This window comes from Anomaloglossus baeobatrachus, chromosome 5 (genome assembly GCF_048569485.1).
Source record: "Anomaloglossus baeobatrachus isolate aAnoBae1 chromosome 5, aAnoBae1.hap1, whole genome shotgun sequence".
NCBI lineage: Eukaryota > Metazoa > Chordata > Amphibia > Anura > Aromobatidae > Anomaloglossus > Anomaloglossus baeobatrachus.
In genome coordinates this window covers 547540362-547561247 of record NC_134357.1, presented here as the reverse complement: position 1 = coordinate 547561247, position 20886 = coordinate 547540362, and the positions used below count along the sequence as shown (strand labels likewise).

Below are 20886 nucleotides of genomic sequence, written 5' to 3'. Positions count from 1 at the left end.
GAAGTTAGAGGGGTTCAAAGTTTATCAGCGATTTCTCATTTTTACATCAAAATTTACAAAACCATTTTTTTAGGGACCACATCACATTTGAAGTGACTTTGAGAGGCCTAGATGACAGAAAATACCCAAAAGTGACACCATTATAAAAACTGCACCCCCCAAAGTACTCAAAACCACATTCAAGAAGTTTATTAACCCTTCAGGTGCTTCACATGAACAAAAGCAATGTGGAATGAAAAAAAGCAAAAATTAAATTTTACCTAAAAATGTTGCTCTAACCCAAATTTATTCACTTTTAGAAGAAATAACACAACAAAATGGACCACAAAACTTGTTCCCCACTTTCTTATGAGTGCGCCGATATCCCACATATGGTCAGAAACCTCTGTTTGGACAAATGGGAGGGCTCGGAACAGAAGGAGCAATATTTGAATTTTGGAAAGCAAATTTGGCTGAAATAGATTGCGGGCACCATGTTGCATTTACAGGTCCGCTAAGGTACCTAAACAGAAGAAACCCCTCACAAGTGACACCATTTTGGAAGCTAGACCCCTCAAGGCTTCTATCTAGGGGTATAGTGAGCATTTTAGATCCACAGGTACTTCACAGATTTTGTTAACGTTACGTTGTCATATTGAAAATTTTAATAATTTTCTCAAAAATGTTGCTTTAGCATCAATTTTCTCACTTTTTCAAGAGGTAATTCCAAAAATTTGACCTCAAGGTTTGTTACCCACTTTTTTATGAGCGCAGTGATACCTCACATGTGGTCTGAAACCTTTGTTTGGACAAATGGGAGGGCTTGGAACGAAAGGAGCAATATTTGAATTTTGGAAAGGAAATTTGGCTGAAAAAGATTGCGGGCACCATGTCACATTTGGAGGACCCCTAAGGTACCTAAACAGCAGAAACCCCGCACAAGTGACCCCATTTTGGAAACTAGGCCCCTCAAGGAATTTATCTAGATGTTTGGTGAGTACCCTGAACCCCCAGGTGCTTCACAGACTTTTATAACGTTGAGCCATGAAAAAAAAAAAAAAAATTTTACCACAAAATTGTTATTTCAACCAGGTAGCTTTTTTTTTTACAAGAGTAAAAGGAAAAAATTCAGCATAACATTTATTGTGCAATTTCTCCTGAGTTTGGCGATACCTTATATGTGGTGGAAATCAACTGTTTGGGCGCATGGCAGGGCTCGGAAGGGAAGGAGTGCAATTTGACTGCAAAATTGGCTGGAATCAATAGCGGACGCCAGGTTGCATTTGGAGAGCCCTTGAGGTGCCTAAACAGTGGCTGTCCCCCACAAGTGACTCCATTCTGGAAACAAGACACCTCAAGGCTTTTATCTAGGTGTATAGTGAGCAGTTTGAATCCACGAATACTTCACAGAATTTGATAAGCTTAGGTTGCCATATTGAAAATTTTCATTTTTTTCACAAAAATGTTGCTTCAGCATCAAATTTCTCACTTTTTCAAGAGACAACAACAAACCGTGGACCCAACAGGTTGTTATCCAATGTCTTATGAGCACAGGGATACCCCACATGTGGCCAAAAACCTCTGTTTGGATAAATGGGAGGGCTTGGAATGGAAGGAGTACCATTTGAATTCTGGAAAAGTTGAGATAAATTGCGCGCACCATGTCACATTTGCAGGGCCCCTTGGGTACCTATACAGCAGAAACCCCCCACAAGTGACCCCATTTTGGAAACTGGATTTTATTCAGGAGTATAGTAAGCATTTTGAATCCACAGGTACTTCACAAAAATGTTGCTGTAGCAACAAATGTCTCACTTTTAGGCTATGTGGCCATGATCCAGCGACACGGCGTCTAGTACACAGTGTCAGCCTTCCTGCAGAGATGTGAGTGTTGTCCACGGGAGAACGCAGCTGCCCATGCCCACGATTTGGGTTCAGGCCGCTGTGGAGCTCTATGCTACCTGCAGAGAACACTCATCTCCGCAGCATAAATTAAAATGCTGAGGCTCGGGAAGCTGCACCACAGGTCAGTGTATGCTGCGGAGAAGAGAAGCACAGTGGGCATGGGATTTCTAAAAATCCTTCCACTGTGCTTCTACTGCACAACACAGCGCTATGGACGCAGGGAAAACACTCTGCGCCCAAAACGCTGCAAATCCCGATTGTGGGCGCACAGCCTAAAATGCTACAATGGATGAATGGATAGATGTCAAACAAATATAACGTCCCACCCCCTGCATATTCTAAGCTGGCGCCCTTTAGTGCCTTTCATGTGGCACTAAAGGGTGCCTAGCCTTGTATTTAGCCCCCAAAAAAATTAATAATTAAAATAAACGACGTGGGGTCCCCCCTATTTTTGATAGCCAGCTAGGGTAAAGCAGACAGCTGTAGCCTGCAAACCACAGCTGACAGCTTCACCTTGGCTGGTGATCTAATTTGGAGGGCTCCCCAGGCGTTTTTTTTAAAAAAAAAAAAACGTGGGGTCCCCCCCAAATTAGATCACCAGCCAAGGTGAAGCGGACAGCTGGGGTCTGGTATTCTCAGGGTGGGAAGAGCCATGGTTATTGGACTCTTCCCAGCCTAAAAATAGCAGGCCGCAGCCGCCCCAGAAGTGGCGCATCCATTAGATGCGCAAATCCTGGCGCTTCGCTCCAGCTCATCCCGCGCCCTGGTGCGGTGGCAGACGGGGTAATATATGGGGTTGATACCAGCTGTAATGTCACCTGGCATCAAGCCCTGGGGTTAGTGATGTCACGGCATCTAAACAGATACCCGACATTACTAACCCAGTCAAGTAAAAGAAAAAAATAAAGACAAAAAAAAAATTTATTTGAAAAAAAACCTCCCCGAAACATTCCTCTTTTACCAATTTATTGAAAATAAATAAATTTCGATCGCTGTAATCCAGTTTGGAGGTCCCACGCCGACTCTGGATCTTCTAGAATATGGGGGGCACGTTCAGGGAACGTATCCCCCATTTTCTGGAAGAGCAAGATCTCCATGAGCAGTGTGGGTGCAGTAATCTGAGAATACTGCACTCACACTGCCCCGGTCCAACCTGCAGTAACCTCATTCTAGAATATGAGGGGCACGCTCACAGAACGTACCCCCCATTTTCTAGAACAGCAGTCTCTCCATGTGAGGAGTGTGGCTGCAGATTACCATACTCACCCTCCCCCGGTCCACAGTGCAGCAGCCTGTGCGGTAGCGACGTCAGCATCCCTGCAAGCAGGGATCCAGCTGACAGCCGCTGTCTGCGCATGCGCCGCCAGCTTTCAAAGAAGGAGGCGGCGTGATCGCGGGGCCGGAGCACCAGCAGCCAGGTAACGTAAGACCGGGGGCGGGGGGGGGTGACGGGTGACGGGGGGGACCTGGGGACACCTTTCTGTCGCATGTGACATGTCACATGCGGCAGAAAGAGCAGGCTGAATGCGGCCGCCATCTTCCACGCTCCGGAGGGGGGAGGGGGCTCTGGAGAACCGGAGGGGGCTCCGGGGACCAGAGATCTCCGGTGTACCGGAGGAGGGGTCAGGGGGAGGACATTTCCCTCCGATCTGAAATGTTTGATCATTTCAGATCGGAGGGAAATGAATGCAGATCCGGCGGCGGCTGCAGTTTTCAGCGCGCGTCGGCGCCATCTTGGATTTTCCGGAGGGGGGGGTAGGGGTGGTGGGGGGACTCTCCGGTACCGGGGGCTTTGGGGGCACTAAGGGCTCATATTTATTTCTCATCTGACATGTTTGATCACGTCAGATGAGAAATAAATCAATTTTACCGGCCATTTATTTTTTTTTAATGTTGTCGCCGGTATACGGTGTATACCGGCAATCGCATTAACGGGGTCCAAAAAAAACACCCCGATTCATAATCTTGGGGGTCTCAGCTACCTCCGGTAGCTGAAACCCCCGAGATTTTTCGTCACTGGGGGGCGCTACAAGCTTTTTCCGGCCTGACGTCTCAAGACGTCGGAACAGAATAAGTACCCTGTTTTTCCGACGTCTTGAGACGTTAGGCCGTCGCTATGGGGTTAAAATTGATGGTGTTGGCCCTTTAAAGAATAATGAGGGTAAAATCATAGAAAGCGATGTGGGAAAAGCAAATGTTTTAAATACTTTTTTCTCAACTGTGTTCACACAGGAAAAGCATATGCCAGGGGAAATGCAGAGTGATCATGTAAATGCCCCATTAAGTATGACCTGCCTAACCCAGGAAGAAGTGCAGAACCGACTTAGTAACATTAAAATTGACAAATCACCAGGCCCTGATGGCATTCACCCTCGGGTATTAAGGGAGTTAAGTAATGTGATAGACAGGCCTCTATTCCTTTTATTTAAAGACTCTATAGAAACTGGGTCTGTTCCACTGGATTGGCGGCTAGCAAATGTGGTACCAATATTCAAAAAAGGGTGCAAAAGGGAACCTGGAAACTATAGGCCGGTAAGCTTAACATCTGTTGTGGGTAAAATGTTTGAAGGGTTTTTAAGGGATACTATTATGGAATGTCTCAATGTTAATAACTGTTTAACTCCATATCAACATGGATTTATGAAGGATCGCTCCTGTCAAACTAACCTGATCAGCTTCTATGAGGATGTAAGCTCTCACATGGACCGAGGAGAATCATTGGATGTCATTTATCTCGACTTCGGTAAAGCATTTGACACTGTCCCACATAAAAGACTGCTAAGTAAAATGAGAAAGCTTGGGCTCGGGGAAAATGTGTGTAGATGGGTAGGTAGCTGGCTTAGTGGTAGAAAACAAAGAGTGGTTATTAATGGTGCATACTCAGATTGGGCCAGGGTTACTAGTGGGGTGCCACAGGGGTCTGTATTGGGCCCCCTACTATTTAATATATTTATTAATGATCTGGTGGATGGTTTACAGAGTAAAATATCAGTATTTGCAGATGATACAAAACTATGTAAGGTAGTTAACACAAAGGAGGACAGTTTGCAACTACAGATGGATTTGAGTAAATTGGAGAATTGGGCTGAAAAATGGCAAATGAGGTTTAACACAGATAAGTGTAAGGTTATGCACATGGGAAGGAGAAACAGATGCTACGATTACTTACTAAATGGGAAACTGCTGGGGAAATCAGACATGGAAAAAGACTTAGGCATCTTAGTGAATAAGAATCTAAATTGGAGTGCCCAGTGTCAGGCAGCAGCCACCAAAGCAAATAGGGTGATGGGATGCATTAGAAGAGGTCTGGGGGCACGAGATGAAAACATCATTCTCCCTCTGTACAAATCACTAGTCAGACCACACTTGGAGTATTGTGTGCAATTTTGGGCGCCGGTGCTGAAGAAAGACATTACTGAACTTGAAAGGGTTCAGAGGCGGGCTACTAAAATAATAAATGGAATGGGTGCATTACAATACACGGAAAGGTTATCAAAATTAGGTCTATTTACTCTAGAAAAGAGAAGACTTAGGGGAGACCTAATAAATATGTACAAATATATCAGAGGGCCATATAGAGATCTCTCCCATGATCTGTTTGTACCAAGGACTATGACAAGAACAAGGGGGCATTCTTTTCGATTGGAGGAAAGAAAATTCCTACATCAGCATAGAAGAGGGTTCTTCACGGTAAGAGCAGTGAGGCTCTGGAACTCTCTTCCTGAGGAAGTGGTGATGGCCAACTCACTGAATGAATTTAAGAGAGGAATGGATGCATTTCTTGTTAGCAAAAGTATAGAAGGTTATAAATAGCATAATCTTACAGGTAGATAGAAGAGCGACCAAGATTATTAGAGGAATGGGGGGGGGCTGCAATACCAAGACAGGTTATTAAACTTGGGGTTAGTTAGTTAGGAAAAACAAAGGCTTAGGGGGATCTAATCACAATGTATAAATATATGAGGGGACAGTACAGAGACCTTTCCAAAGATCTCTTTACACCTAGGCCTGCGACTGGAACACGGGGGCATCCGCTACGTCTTGAGGAAAGAATGTTTAATCATAATCACAGATGAGGATTCTTTACTGTACGAGCAGTGAGACTATAGAGCTCTCTGCCGTATGATGTTGTAATGAGGGATTCACTAGTAAAATTTAAGCAGAGCCTGAACGCATTTCTTGAAAAATATAATATTACCAGTTATGTATATTAGATTTTATGACAGGGTGTTGATCCAGGGAACTAGTCTGATTGCCGGATGTGGAGTCAGGAAGGAATTTTTTTCCCCATTGGAGCTTATTTGACACATTGGGGTTTTTTTGCCTTCCTCTGGATCAACATGTTAGGCTAAGGGTTGAACTAGATAGACTTAGAGTCTCCCTTCAACCTTAAAAACTATGAAACTATGTAGGGACACAGTGCAGAGCCATTTTGTTGGTGACCACAAATGTCTAAAGTGTCACCAAGGACAGCAGGAGTATCATACAGGACAGGATTAGATATACAGCTCAGCAGACTGTATCACACAGGACAGGATTAGATACACAGCCGTGCAGACAATATCAGCGGTAGCAGCGGCGGTACTCACATGCAGTGGGGCACGGGCACACATACACACACAGCGGTGGCTGGGGAGAGCGGAGAGGGGAAGTCATCTGAGACGGTAACAGCGGGGGGGAGGGGCGGGGGCTGAGGAGAGTGGAGAAATGGGATGTCATCGCAGATGGTAACGGGGGGAGGGGAGGGCAGGGGAGGGTAGGCGGCCCGTACTCACATATACCGGCGGTTGACAGGGGTATAGTGGAGCAAACAGCATACGCTGTGAGCTCCACGATGATGGCGCTGATCTCCTCCCTCTGCTGTGATCTGGACAGCCCAGGGGGCGCGTCCAGGTCACAAAAGACGCCCACTGTAACGTTAGTGAATGGGGTCGGATCACGACTGCAGTTTTCTATGCACAGGGGCTGCCACAAAGGAGTGTGTAACTGTCGTTACACACACAGCAAATCCAACATGGCCCCCAGTGCCTCCAGTAAAATTAGAATTACATAAAAACTAAATAAGCTGCGATTTTCATTTTGTATTAAAAATAGTTGATTTCATAATCACTATTTTTAATACAAAAATAAAAAAAACGCGATACAGTACTTTTAAAATACTGATTATTTTATATGGGCAGTTTCAACTTTCTATTTTGTACTTACCAATTCTTCAAGGTTTTCACCTACATATATCTGACTTGCATTTATTGGGTGTCTAATTAAGCGAATATACTATTTAAATGACTAAGTTAATGCCAGGAAAACCCCCCTCAAAAAACTTTATAGGGGGTAGGATTTTAGCTTTGAAAGAGAACTATTTAGAGGGGCCTGGATAAGCTGGGTGTATACTGGGAGTGTCTACATTATTATGCAGTTAAGTGCTTTACTATTTGCTACTCTTCCATGAACACCTACATTTATGCATGATACGTATGCAGCACACAACAAAGGGTCTACCCTTCAGGGATTCGAAATAACAAAGAGATTTTGAATTTATAAACTTCCTATAGTCTCACCAGGCTGAATGAATCCCAATAATCTCTGATTATCAAAAAGTGCTTCAACTTAGTAAACCCAGCATAATTATTTGTTCATTTAACACTCAGTCAGGGTTTTTTTCCACTTCTGCAACTGTTCAGGCGCTGCCGAACTCAAAGAGCATCGGGTTTTGGTCGTCCAGCTGAAAGGAAGACTTCTGAAAACAAGGGGAGGAGTCCTGCGAGGAAAAACTGCATATTCCCAGGGCATTCTGGGATAAGCAAAAAAATCTCCACGAACTCAATGAGTATCGGGTTTTGGTGGAATGATACACATGATTGGAATACAAGGCTAGAAGGATACAACTTATTTGCAAGAAACAGACATAATAAACGAGGAGGAGGTGGTGTCGCATTGTATGTTAGAAGATCCTATATCTCCACAGAGATTGAAGCTTCAGAGACTGGGAGATCTGTGGAAGTTGTTTGGGTAAGAATACAAGGAGAAAACAAGGGGAAGAACACCATTGTAGGCGTATACTACAGGCCGCCTCAACAAGCGGAGGATATGGATGAACTCTTTATACATCAGATGACCAACGTCACAAAAAAATATGATGTTGTAATCATGGGAGATTTCAACTATCCAGACATTTGTTGGGACTCTCTCTCAGGCAAAAGTAACAGTTCCAAGAAATTCTTATCCTCTGTTGCGGACAATTTTATCTTCCAAAAGGTAGAGGAGAAAACAAGGAGATCTGCTACCTTGGATCTAATCCTTACAAACAGGGAGGAAATGGTTGAGGAGGTAAGGGTGGCTGGGACCCTGGGAAGCAGTGACCATGCTATCATAGAGTTTTGGATAACTAGAGGAGGAAGACCAGTGAAAACTCAGACTTCAAGGCTGGATTTCAGAAAGGCAGATTTTAAGGGACTCAAAAAGAGAATAGCAGGGATTAAATGGCCGTATGTCCTTAACCCCTTCACGACCATGGACAGAAAGATCCGTCATGGTGCCCTGGGCCTTAACGACCAAGGACGGATCTTTCCGTCATGGCGGAATCGCGGCACCGGAGCCTCCGGTAACTGCAATCTGTTAACACAAACTGCAGATTCAGGGAGGAGGGGACCTGTTCCTGACCTCAGGAGGGGTGGTGCCTCCTCCCCGGACCTACGGAGGCTGTGATTGGCTGACGAACGCCGCTCAACCAATCACAGCCACTGTAATGTTCCAGCCATTTAAAGTGACTGAAACATTGAAATCCAGCCCTGGCCATTGCAGCTGTAGCACTGGCCATTGGCTGGAGCTGGGTGACCTCACTGGATCACCCTCCCCCAGCTCCAGTAGCTCTGATTGGAGAGATCGGCCTTGTGACCGATCTCTCCAATAACAGTGGACCTGTTGCCGGCGACCGCCCCCATCAGCTTCACTTCCCTGCAGCACGCCAGCACAGTGAGTGTACACAGTGCAATGGCAGGGCGACAAGCTCCGGTCCCATGCTGTTATGAGACCGGAGCATGGGACCCGGAAGTTGCCGCGCTGCCATTCCACTGTATGAAACCGGCGAAAAGCCTCCCGATCCGCCACCGCCACCCTCCATCTGCCACAGTGCCACCGCTCCCCCCGATCTGCTGCCCGGCCCCTTGCCCCTCGTGATCGGTGCCCGCCCCCTCACCTCCGTGATGTGCTGCGCGATCCCTGTCCTCATCCATCTGCCATAGTGCCACCGCTCCCTCCGATCTGCTGCCCGGCCCCTCCCCCCTCGTGATCGGTGCCCGTCCCCTCCCCTCCGTGATGTGCTGCTCGCCCCCTCCCCCCCGTGATGTGCTGCTCGCCCCCTCCCCTCCGTGATGTGCTGCTCGCTCCCTCCCCCCAGTGATGTGCTGCTCTCCCCCTCCCCCACCGTGATGTGCTGCTCGCCCCCTCCCCTCCGTGATGTGCTGCTCGCCCCCTCCCCTCCGTGATGTGCTGCTCACCCCCTCCCCTCCGTGATGTGCTGCTCACCCCCTCCCCTCCGTGATGTGCTGCTCGCCCCCTCCCCTACGTGATGTGCTGCTCGCCCCCTCCCCTACGTGATGTGCTGCACGCTCCCCCCACCTCTCACCCCCGTGGTCGGCTACCACTCCCGTCACCCCCGTGATGTGTGCTCCCTCCCCTGTCACCCCCGTGATGTGTGTTCCCTCCCCTGTCACCCCCGTGATGTGTGCTCCCTCCCCTGTCACCCCCGTGATGTGTGCTCCCTCACCTGTCACCCCCGTGATGTGTGCTCCCTCACCTGTCACCCCCGTGATGTGTGCTCCCTCACCTGTCACCCCTGTGATGTGTGCTCCCTCACCTGTCACCCCCGTGATCTGTGCTCCCTCACCGGTCACCCCCGTGATCTGCTGTCCGCTCTCCCTCCACCTCTCACCCTCGTGATCTGCGCTCTGCTCATCTGCTCACCTGTCTCCCCCGTGATCTGCGGTCCCTCACCTCTCACCCCCGTGATCTGCGCTCTGCTCACCTGTCTCCCCCGTGATCTGCGCTCCCTCACCTCTCACCCCCGTGATCTGCGCTGCGCTCCCTCTCCCACCTCTCACCCTCCCCGATCTGCTGCCTCCATCTCCTGTGATCCTGCTGCCTAGATCCATCCTGTAGGGTAACTATCCCCAATCTCACCTCCCACTCCCCTTCCCTCCCATCCCCTCATCCCCCCCTTTCCCCCATCCTCCGCCGCTCCTGCATCCACTGCGCCCTCTCCCATCTGCACCCACCCTATCCCAGCCGCCACCGTCTCACATTCACAGATGCTCCCTTTATATGCCGCTGCCCCCCCATCTGCCGCCACCCAATCTGCCGCCCCCCATTCTGCCGCTGTTCTGATCCATCCTGTAAGTATTGTTCGTGGCTCTTATCTAACTATCCCCAATCGCATCTCCCACTCCCTCTCCCTCCCCTCCTCCCCCACCTGCCTGCCTGCCGCCAAGTGCTGATCAGCTACGTGATTGGCTGATCAGGTACGTAATTGTTGCTCTAGTTTTTGCTTTTTTTTGTGCACCCCAAATAAAAAAAACAAAAACAAAACATGTACAATTAGGTACCTGATCAGCAATCATCCTGCAGTCGTACTCGACTTTGGACAGGACTTCTTTTTTCCATCCCACCTAGTCCCCCCCCCCTTTTTTGCAGAACATTTGTGCGTGCGCCCTATTTTTTTTTCTATGCCATGGGGGTCTAGTTTCCAAAATTGGGTCACATGTGGGGGAGCTCCATTGTGTTGGCACCTCAGGGAGTCTCCAAACACAACATGGAATACGCTAATTATCCCAGACAATTTTGCGTTTGAAAAGTCAAATGACGCTCCTTGCATTCTGAGCCCTGCTGTGCACCCAAACATTTGATTTCCACCACATATGAGGTGTCTTTGTACTCAGGAGAAATTGAACAATACATTTTATGGTGCAATTTATCCTGATACCCTTGTGAAAAAAAAGCTACCTGGTTGAAGTAACAATTTTGTGGTAAAAAAAAATTTTTTTATTTTCACGGCTCAACTCTATCAACTTTTGTGAAGCCCCCAGAGGTTCAAAGTGCTCAATAAACATCTAGATAAATTCCATGAGGGGTCTAGTTTCCAAAATGGGGTCACATGTGGGGGAGCTCCACTGTTTCGGCACCTCAGGGGGTATCCAAACACAACATGGAATACGCTAATTATCCCAGACAATTTTGCGTTTGAAACGTCAAATGACGCCCCTTGCATTCTGAGCCCTGCTGTGCGCCCAAACATTTCATTTCCACCACATATGAGATGTCTGTGTACTCAGGAGAAATTGCACAATACATTTTATGGTGCAATTTTTCCTGATACCCTTGTGAAAAAAAAGCTACCTGGTTGAAGTAACAATTTTGTGGTAAAAAAATTTTTTTTTATTTGCACGGCTCAACTCTATTAACTTTTGTGAAGCCCCCAGAGGTTCAAAGTGCTCAATAAACATCTAGATAAATGCTATGAGGTGTCTAGTTTCCAAAATGGGGTCACATGTGGGGGAGCTCCACTGTTTCGGCACCTCAGGGGCTCTCCAAACGCAACATGGTGCAGCTAACGTTTCCAGCTAATTTTCTGTTCAAAAAGTCAAATGGCGCTCCTTCCCTTCCGAGTCCTGCCGTGCGCCCAAACAGTGTTTTTTCGCCACATATGAGGTATCTGCGTGCTCAGAAGAAATTGCCCAACAAATTTTGGGGGTTCATTTAATCCTGCTACCCTTGTGAATATGCAATATTTGAGGCTAAATTAACATTTTTGTTGCAAAAAGTAAAATGTTCATTTTTTCCTTCCACATTGCTTTAGTTACTGTGAAGCACCTGAAGGGTTAATAACCTTCTTGAATGTCGTTTTGAGTAGCCTGAGGGGTGCCGTTTTTGGAATGGTGTCACTTTTGGGTGTTCTGTGTCATGTAGACCTCTCAAAATCGCTTCAAATGTGATGTGGTCCCTAAAAAAAGTGGCTTTGTAAATTTTGTTGTAAAAATGAGAAATTGCTCATAAACTTTGAACCCCTATAACTTCCTTAATTTTTTTTTTTCCCCCAAAATTGTTCTGATGTAAAGTAGACATGTGGGAAATGTTATTTATTAATTATTTTGTGTCATATATCTCGTTGGTTTTAGAGCATAAAAATTAAAAGTTTGAAAATTACAAAATTTTCGCGAAATTTCCATTTTTTTCACAAAGAAACGCAAAAAATATTGGCCTAAATTTACCACTAACATGAAGCCCAATATGACATGAGAAAACAATCTCAGAATCACCGGGATCCGTTGAAGCGTTAACCTCATAACGTGACACTGGTCAAAATTGCAAAAAATGGCCTGGTCTTTAGGGTCAAAATAGGCTTGGGGCTGAAGGGGTTAAGGACAGAAATGTCCAAGAAGGATGGGACATCTTGAAAAATGAGATTCTCAAAACGTAATCGTTAACAATCCCTAAAAGAGGGAAGAATAAGAAACATTTAAGGAAATCAGGTTGGATGAACACAGAACTTAAAACAGATGCTAAAAGAAGGGAATTTTGTTTACTTACCGTAAATTCCTTTTCTTCTAGCTCCTATTGGGAGACCCAGACAATTGGGTGTATAGCTACTGCCTCCGGAGGCCACACAAAGTATTACACTTTAAAAAGTGTAACCCCTCCCCTCTGCCTATACACCCCCCCGTGCATCACGGGCTCCTCAGTTTTGGTGCAAAAGCAGGAAGGAGGAAACTTATAAATTGGTCTAAGGTAAATTCAATCCGAAGGATGTTCGGAGAACTGAAAACCATGAACCAAAAGAACAATTCAACATGAACAACATGTGTACACAAAAGAACAAACAGCCCGAAGGGAACAGGGGCGGGTGCTGGGTCTCCCAATAGGAGCTAGAAGAAAAGGAATTTACGGTAAGTAAACAAAATTCCCTTCTTCTTTGTCGCTCCATTGGGAGACCCAGACAATTGGGACGTCCAAAAGCAGTCCCCGGGTGGGTAAAAGAATACCCCGATAAAAAGAGCCGACAACGGCCCTCCTCTTACAGGTGGGCAACCGCCGCCTGAAGGACTCGCCTACCTAGACTGGCATCCGCCGAAGCATAGGTATGCACTTGATAGTGTTTCGTGAAAGTGTGCAGACTAGACCAGGTAGCTGCCTGACACACCTGCTGAGCCGTCGCCCGGTGCCGCAATGCCCAGGACGCACCCACGGCTCTGGTAGAATGGGCTTTCAGCCCTGAAGGAATCGGAAGCCCAGAAGAACGGTAGGCTTCAAGAATCGGTTCCTTGATCCACCGAGCCAAGGTTGACTTGGAAGCCTGCGACCCCTTACGCTGGCCAGCGACAAGGACAAAGAGCGCATCAGAACGGCGCAGTGGCGCCGTGCGAGACACGTAGATCCGGAGTGCTCTCACTAGATCTAACAAATGCAAATCCTTTTCACATTGGTGAATTGGATGAGGGCAAAATGAAGGTAAGGAGATATCCTGATTGAGATGAAAAGGGGACACCACCTTAGGGAGAAAGTCCGGGACCGGACGCAGAACCACTTTATCCTGGTGAAATACCAGGAAGGGGGCTTTGCATGACAGCGCTGCAAGCTCTGACACTCTTCGGAGTGATGTAACTGCCACTAGAAATGCCACCTTCTGCGAAAGACGTGATAGAGAGACATCCCGCAGCGGCTCAAAAGGTGGTTTCTGAAGAGCCCGTAGAACCCTGTTGAGATCCCAGGGTTCCAGCGGACGCTTGTAAGGTGGGACTATGTGGCAAACTCCCTGCAGGAACGTGCGGACCTGCGGAAGCCTGGCTAGGCGCTTTTGAAAAAACACGGAAAGCGCCGATACTTGTCCCTTGAGAGAGCCGAGAGACAAACCCTTGTCCATTCCGGATTGAAGGAAGGAAAGAAAAGTGGGTAAGGCAAACGGCCAGGGGGTAAACCCCTTATCAGAGCACCAGGCTAAGAAGATCCTCCAAGCCCTGTGATAGATCTTGGCTGACGTTGGTTTCCTGGCCTGTCTCATAGTGGCAATGACCTCTTGAGATAACCCTGAGGACGCTAGGAGCCAGGACTCAATGGCCACACAGTCAGGTTGAGGGTCGCAGAATTCAGATGGAAAAATGGCCCTTGAGACAGCAAGTCTGGTCGGTCTGGGAGCGCCCACGGTTGACCCACCGTGAGGTGCCACAGGTCCGGGTACCACGACCTCCTCGGCCAGTCTGGAGCGACGAGGATGGCGCAGCGGCAGTCGGACCTGATCTTGCGCAACACTCTGGGCAGCATTGCCAGAGGAGGGAATACATAAGGCAGTCGAAACTGCGACCAATCCTGAACTAAGGCGTCCGCCGCCAGAGCTCTGTGATCCTGAGACCGTGCCATGAATGCCGGGACTTTGTTGTTGTGCCGAGACGCCATGAGATCGACGTCCGGCGTTCCCCAGCGGCAACAGATCTCTTGAAACACGTCCGGGTGAAGAGACCATTCCCCTGCGTCCATGCCCTGGCGACTGAGAAAGTCTGCTTCCCAGTTTTCTACGCCCGGGATGTGAACCGCGGAGATGGTGGAGGCTGTGGCCTCCGCCCACAGCAGAATCCGCCGAACTTCTCGGAAGGCTTGACGACTGCGAGTGCCACCCTGGTGGTTGATGTACGCGACCGCCGTGACGTTGTCCGACTGTATGCGGATCTGCCTGCCCTCCAGCCACCGATGGAACGCCTTTAGGGCTAGATACACTGCCCTTATCTCCAGAACATTGATCTGAAGGGAGGACTCTGTCGGAGTCCAGGTTCCCTGAGCGTGGAGAAAAACCGCTCCCCACCCTGACAGACTCGCGTCCGTCGTGACCACAGCCCAGGATGGGGGCAGGAAAGATTTTCCCTTCGACAGAGAAGTGGGAAGAAGCCACCACTGAAGAGAGGTCTTGGCTGCCAGAGAAAGAGAGACGTTCCTGTCTAAGGACGTCGACCTCTTGTCCCATTTGCGGAGAATGTCCCATTGGAGTGGACGCAGATGAAACCGCGCAAAGGGAACTGCCTCCATTGCTGCCACCATCTTCCCCAGGAAGTGCATGAGGCGCCTCAAGGGGTGTGACTGGGCCTGAAGGAAAGATTGCACCCCTGTTTGCAGCGAACGCTGTTTGTCCAGCGGTAGCTTGACTATCGCTGAGAGAGTATGAAACTCCATCCCGAGGTAAGTCAGTGATTGGGTCGGAGTCAATTTTGACTTTGGGAAATTGATGATCCACCCGAACCTCTGGAGAGTCTCCAGAGCAACGGTCAGACTGTGTTGACATGCCACCCGGGAGGGTGCCTTGACTAGGAGATCGTCTAAGTACGGGATCACCGAGTGGCCCTGAGAGTGTAGGACTGCCACAACGGATGCCATGACCTTGGTGAAGACCCGTGGGGCTGTCGCCAGGCCGAAAGGCAGTGCCACAAACTGAAGGTGTTCGTCCCCAATGGCGAAACGCAGGAAGCGTTGATGCTCTGGAGCGATCGGCACATGGAGATAGGCATCCCTGATGTCGATTGATGCTAGGAAGTCTCCTTGGGACATCGAAGCGATGACAGAGCGGAGGGATTCCATGCGAAACCGCCTGGTTCTCACATGTCTGTTGAGCAATTTGAGGTCCAAAACGGGACGGAATGAACCGTCCTTTTTTGGCACCACGAACAGGTTGGAGTAAAAACCGCGACCACGTTCCTGAAGGGGAACGGGGATCACAACTCCTTCTGTCTTCAGAGTGTCCACCGCCTGAAAAAGTGCAACGGTTCGCTCGGGGGGCGGAGATGTTCTGAAAAAACGAGTCGGAGGACGAGAGCTGAACTCTATCCTGTAACCGTGAGACAGAATGTCCCTCACCCATCGGTCTTGGACATGTGGCCACCAGGCGTCGCAAAAGCGGGAGAGCCTGCCACCGACCGAGGATGCGGTTTGGGGAGGCCGAAAGTCATGAGGAGGCCACCTTGGAGACGGTGCCTCCGGCGGTCTTTGGAGGACGTGACTTAGACCGCAATGCAGAAGAGTTTCTCTGGCTCTTCTGTGGCCTGTTGGACGAGGAGGATTGGGATCTGGCTGAGGGCCGAAAGGACCGAAACCTCGCTTGAATTTTTCGTTGCTGAGGTCTCTTTGGTTTGGGCTGGGGTAAGGACGAGTCCTTTCCCTTGGATTGCTTAATAATTTCATCCAATTGCTCGCCAAACAATCGGTCGCCAGAAAAAGGCAAACCGGTCAAGAACTTCTTGGAAGCAGAGTCTGCCTTCCATTCGCGTAGCCACATGGCCCTGCGGACTGCCACCGAATTGGCGGATGCTACCGCTGTACGGCTAGCCGAGTCCAGGACAGCATTCATGGCGTAGGATGAAAATACCGACGCCTGAGAAGTCAAAGACGCCACTTGCGGAGCAGAGGTACGGGTGACCGCATTAATCTCAGACAGACAAGCTGAGATAGCCTGGAGTGCCCACACTGCTGCAAAGGCTGGGGCAAAGGACGCGCCTATGGCTTCATAGATGGATTTCATTAGGAGCTCTATCTGCCTGTCCGTGGCATCCTTGAGTGATGAACCGTCAGCCACTGCTACTACGGATCTAGCCGCCAGTCTAGAGACTGGAGGATCCACCTTGGGACATTGAGCCCAACCCTTAACTACGTCAGGGGGGAAGGGGTAATGTGTGTCATTAAGGCGTTTAGTAAAGCGCTTGTCCGGGAAAGCCCTGTGCTTCTGGACAGCATCTCTGAAGTTAGAGTGATCGAAGAAAGCACTCCGAGTACGTTTGGGAAACCTAAACTGGTGCTTCTCCTGCTGTGAGGCAGACTCCTCTATAGGTGGAGTTGGGGGAGAAAGATCTAGCACCTGGTTGATGGACGCTATAAGGTCATTTACTATGGCGTCCCCTTCAGGTGTATCAAGATTGAGAGCAACGTCAGGGTCAGAGTCCTGGGCTGCGACCTCCGCCTCATCCTCTAGAGAGTCCTCAAGCTGAGACCCCGAACAGCGTGATGAAGTCGGGGAAGATTCTAAGCGAGCCCGCTTAGCCGGTCTGGGACTGCGGTCCGTGCCGGAGTCCTCCACGTAATAACTAGAGGCCACCCCAGGAGCACGCTTCGTCGCAGACCGAGAGGGGCCTGGGGGCGATCCCGCAGTTCCCGGGGCCTGTGTAAGGGCCGGTCTGGACTGCAAGACTTCTAGTATCTTAGCAGACCATTTGTCCATAGACTGAGCCATGGATTGTGAAAGAGACTCAGAGAGTTTCTCAGCTAAAACTGCAAACTCTGTCCCTGCCACCTGTACAGGGGTAGCCGGCGGTTCTACCTGGGCCGAGGGTCCCACCAGTGCCCCAGGCTCCGGCTGAGCGAGTGCCACAGGGCCCGAGCATTGCTCACAGTGAGGGTAGGTGGAACCTGCAGGTAGCATAGCCGCACAAGAGGTACAGGTTGCAAAATAACCCTGTGTCTTGGCACCCTTGCTCCTTGTGAACGACATGCTGTTGTCTCCCAGGAGAATGATCACAGAGGGATATATAGCCACAAGCTAACAGTACAGCCGAACCGAGAAAATGTATACAAATATAATATATATATATACAGTTCGGCACTCTAGGGGGACCAGCACCGGGTGACCGGTGTGGCTTACCGACCGCTCAAGCGGTGTGTGGCCACCAGATTCCCTGCCTCGGGTCTCCCAGAGCTGCAGCCAGAAGTCCTCCACCGGCAGAATGTGCTTAAAACATGGCTGTCGGCGTTCACAGGGGAGGAGGGAGCCGTGGGCGTAACTACAAAAGTGCGGGAATCTGGTGCCCCAGAGTGAATAGTGAGGGGGGAGGAGGACAGCCAAGTGTGCTCCAGCCCTCACTGTCGGCGTCAGACCGACCGTCCCGCCCTTTCCCCTGACTGGCAGGCCCGGGGGCGGGAGTTTAAGGCACTAGGCCGCAAAAGCCGGGGACTAAAGTTAAAAACGCGGCCGGCAAGCAGGCGCGGTCGGCGCGGTAGTCCCGGTCTCATACCAACACCGCAGTCGCTGCAGCGTCTGAGGCCAAAGTGCTCCATGCACCGTCCCCAAGGGGACACAGAGTACCTGTAGATGCAGGGCCCTGTCCCTGATGATACTCAGTCTCCTGTCCGTCAGAATCCCAAAGGGGCTGCGGAGGGAGCCCGGTCCCAGTGCCTGGATGACCGGATAGGATTCCACTTCTCCCAGAGCCCCTAAGGGATGGGGAAGGAAAACGGCATGTGGCTCCAGCCTGTGTACCCGCAATGGGTACCTCAACCTTAACAACACCGCCGACTTAGTGGGGTGAGAAGGGAGCATGCCGGGGGCCCTGTTAGGGGCCCTCTTTTCTTCCATCCGATACAATCAGCAGCTGCTGCTGACTAAAATGGGAGCATGAGTGAATGTGTGCCTCCTTCAACACAAAGCATAAAAACTGAGGAGCCCGTGATGCACGGGGGGGGGGGGGGTGTATAGGCAGAGGGGAGGGGTTACACTTTTTAAAGTGTAATACTTTGTGTGGCCTCCGGAGGCAGTAGCTATACACCCAATTGTCTGGGTCACCCAATGGAGCGACAAAGAAAGGAAGAAAGAAATGTTTATTAAATGGAAAGAGGGAGGCATATCTAAAGAAGAATATAACACAGTCTGCAAAACCTGCAGGGCACACATCAGATTAGCCAAAGCTGATAATAAAATAAGGCTTGCAAGACATGTCAAAAGCAATAACAAAGGATTTTGGAGTTATGTCAAAAATAAAATAAAAGTCAAAGATGTTATAGGAATTTTACAGGATGAGAATGGTGAAGTTGTAAAAAATGATGTTGAGAAGGCCGAACTCTTAAATTGTTATTTTGCATCTGTTTTCTCTGAAAAAGTAAAATCAACTGATCTTCACCATTCTATTGTAGGATTAGAAGAATACAGGCCATCAATAAACAAAGAGATAGTGAGGGAATACTTAGCTAACATTAATGAATTCAAGTCCCCAGGTCCAGATGAATTACACCCCAGAGTACTGAAGGAGTTAGCAGAGGAAATATTAGAACCACTCTTCATAATTTTTGAAAATTCTTGGAGAACAGGAGAAGTTCCAGAAGACTGGAGAAGAGCAAATGTTGTCCCTATCTTCAAAAAGGGGAAGAAGGTGGACCCAGGGAACTACAGGCCTGTGAGCCTGATTTCCATACCAGAAAAGATCTTTGAACAAATTATTAAACAACATTTATGCAAGTACCTGGATGAGAATGAAGTGATTAACCAGAGCCAGCATGGGTTTGTAACTAATAAGTCATGTCAGACTAACTTAATTTCCTCCTATGACAAAATCACTGACTGGGTGGATCAGGGAAATGCAGTAGATATCGTATATCTTGACTTCAGTAAAGCATTTGACAAAGTATCTCATACAATCCTTATTGAAAAAATGACCAAGTGTGGAATGGACAAGGCAACTGTTAGATGGATTTGTAACTGGCTTAGTGATCGGAGTCAAAGAGTGGTCATAAATGGCTACACATCCAGTTGGAAGACTGTTTCAAGTGGGGTACCACAGGGCTCTGTCCTGGGCCCCGTTTTGTTCAACATTTTTTATCAATAATTTAGATGAAAGTATTAAGGGTAAACTGATTAAATTTGCTGATGACACAAAGTTAGGAGGAATAGCTAATACTAGAGAAGAGAGAGAGCGGATTCAACAAGATTTAAACAAGCTGGAACAATGGGCAGTAACTAATATAATGGTTTTAACAGGGAGAAATGCAAAGTCATATATCTTGGCAAGAATAATGAAAAGAGCATATACAGCATGGGAGGAATAGAGCTATCCAAAAGCATGTGTGAAAAAGACTTAGGTATACTAATAGATCACAGACTGAACATGAGTCAACAGTCTGACGCAGCAGCAACAAAGGCAAACACCATTCTAGGATGTATTAACAGAAGCATACAGTCTAGATCACGTGAAATCATTTTCCCCCTTTACTCCTCTTTAGTCAGACCTCATTTGGAATACTGTGTCCAGTTCTGGGCACCACATTTTAAAAAAGACATCAACAAACTGGAGCAAGTTCAGAGAAGAGTAACCAGAATGGTGACTGGACTGCAAACCATGTCCTATGAAGAACAGTTACAGGATTTAGGATTGTTTAGCTTGCAAAAGAGAAGACTGAGAGGAGACTTAATAGCTTTCTACAAATATCTTAAAGGCTGTAACACTGTAGAGGGATCAGTTTTATTCTCATTTTCACAAGGAAAGACTAGAAGCAACGGGATGAAACTGATGGGGAGGAGACACAGATTAGATATTAGAAAAAACTTTTTGACAGTGAGGGTGATCAATGAGTGGAACAGGCTGCCACGAGAGGTTGTGAGTTCTCCTTTAATGGAAGTCTTTAAAAAGAGGTTGGATGGACATCAATCTGGGATGATTTAGTGAATCCTGCTTTGAGCAGGGGGTTGGACTAGATGACCCAGGAGGTCCATTCCAACTCTAATAGTCTATGATTCTATGCCTATCCCCCACCCTACAGAAGTGGGGGCAGTGGTGCGTGTCTCTATCTCTTCTAGCTTCTCTTTGTTAGAATAATCAATGTTAAGAGCATATTATAAACTGAACTTAATAAGATTTGTTTACACGTGCTTGGAAAATAAATACAGCACAGCCTAGTATGGTGTACGGAAAGTTTCTGCTTTATTACATCATGTTACCAGTTTATATAGTATCCCAAGCAAACAAATTACTATGCACCACTAAGACCGCAGGTGTATAGAAATGTGAAACTTCCCAGCCCATCAGTGTTAGCTGAGCCCTATGACATCATTCAGTTATAAGACAAGATGGTTTCTATACAATACATAATAGCTTGTAATCTCTCACAGTACTCAGTGTATGTAAACTTTTGACTTTGCAGAAAGTAAGAAAAAAAAATGCCTTAAAACATTTTCTTTCTCTCATTATTCTGGCATTTGGCAAAGAGAAACAATTT

General features: G+C 48.1%; 1 protein-coding gene across 1 annotated transcript in view; it reads right to left on the bottom strand.

Moving 5' to 3' along the window:
* Positions 1-20886, bottom strand: part of LOC142312957 (uncharacterized) — a 210455-nt gene that overhangs the window by 84310 nt on the left and 105259 nt on the right. The window contains 1 exon segment of the mRNA XM_075351946.1: positions 7090-7141. Coding sequence (XP_075208061.1) covers positions 7090-7141 — 52 coding nt within the window.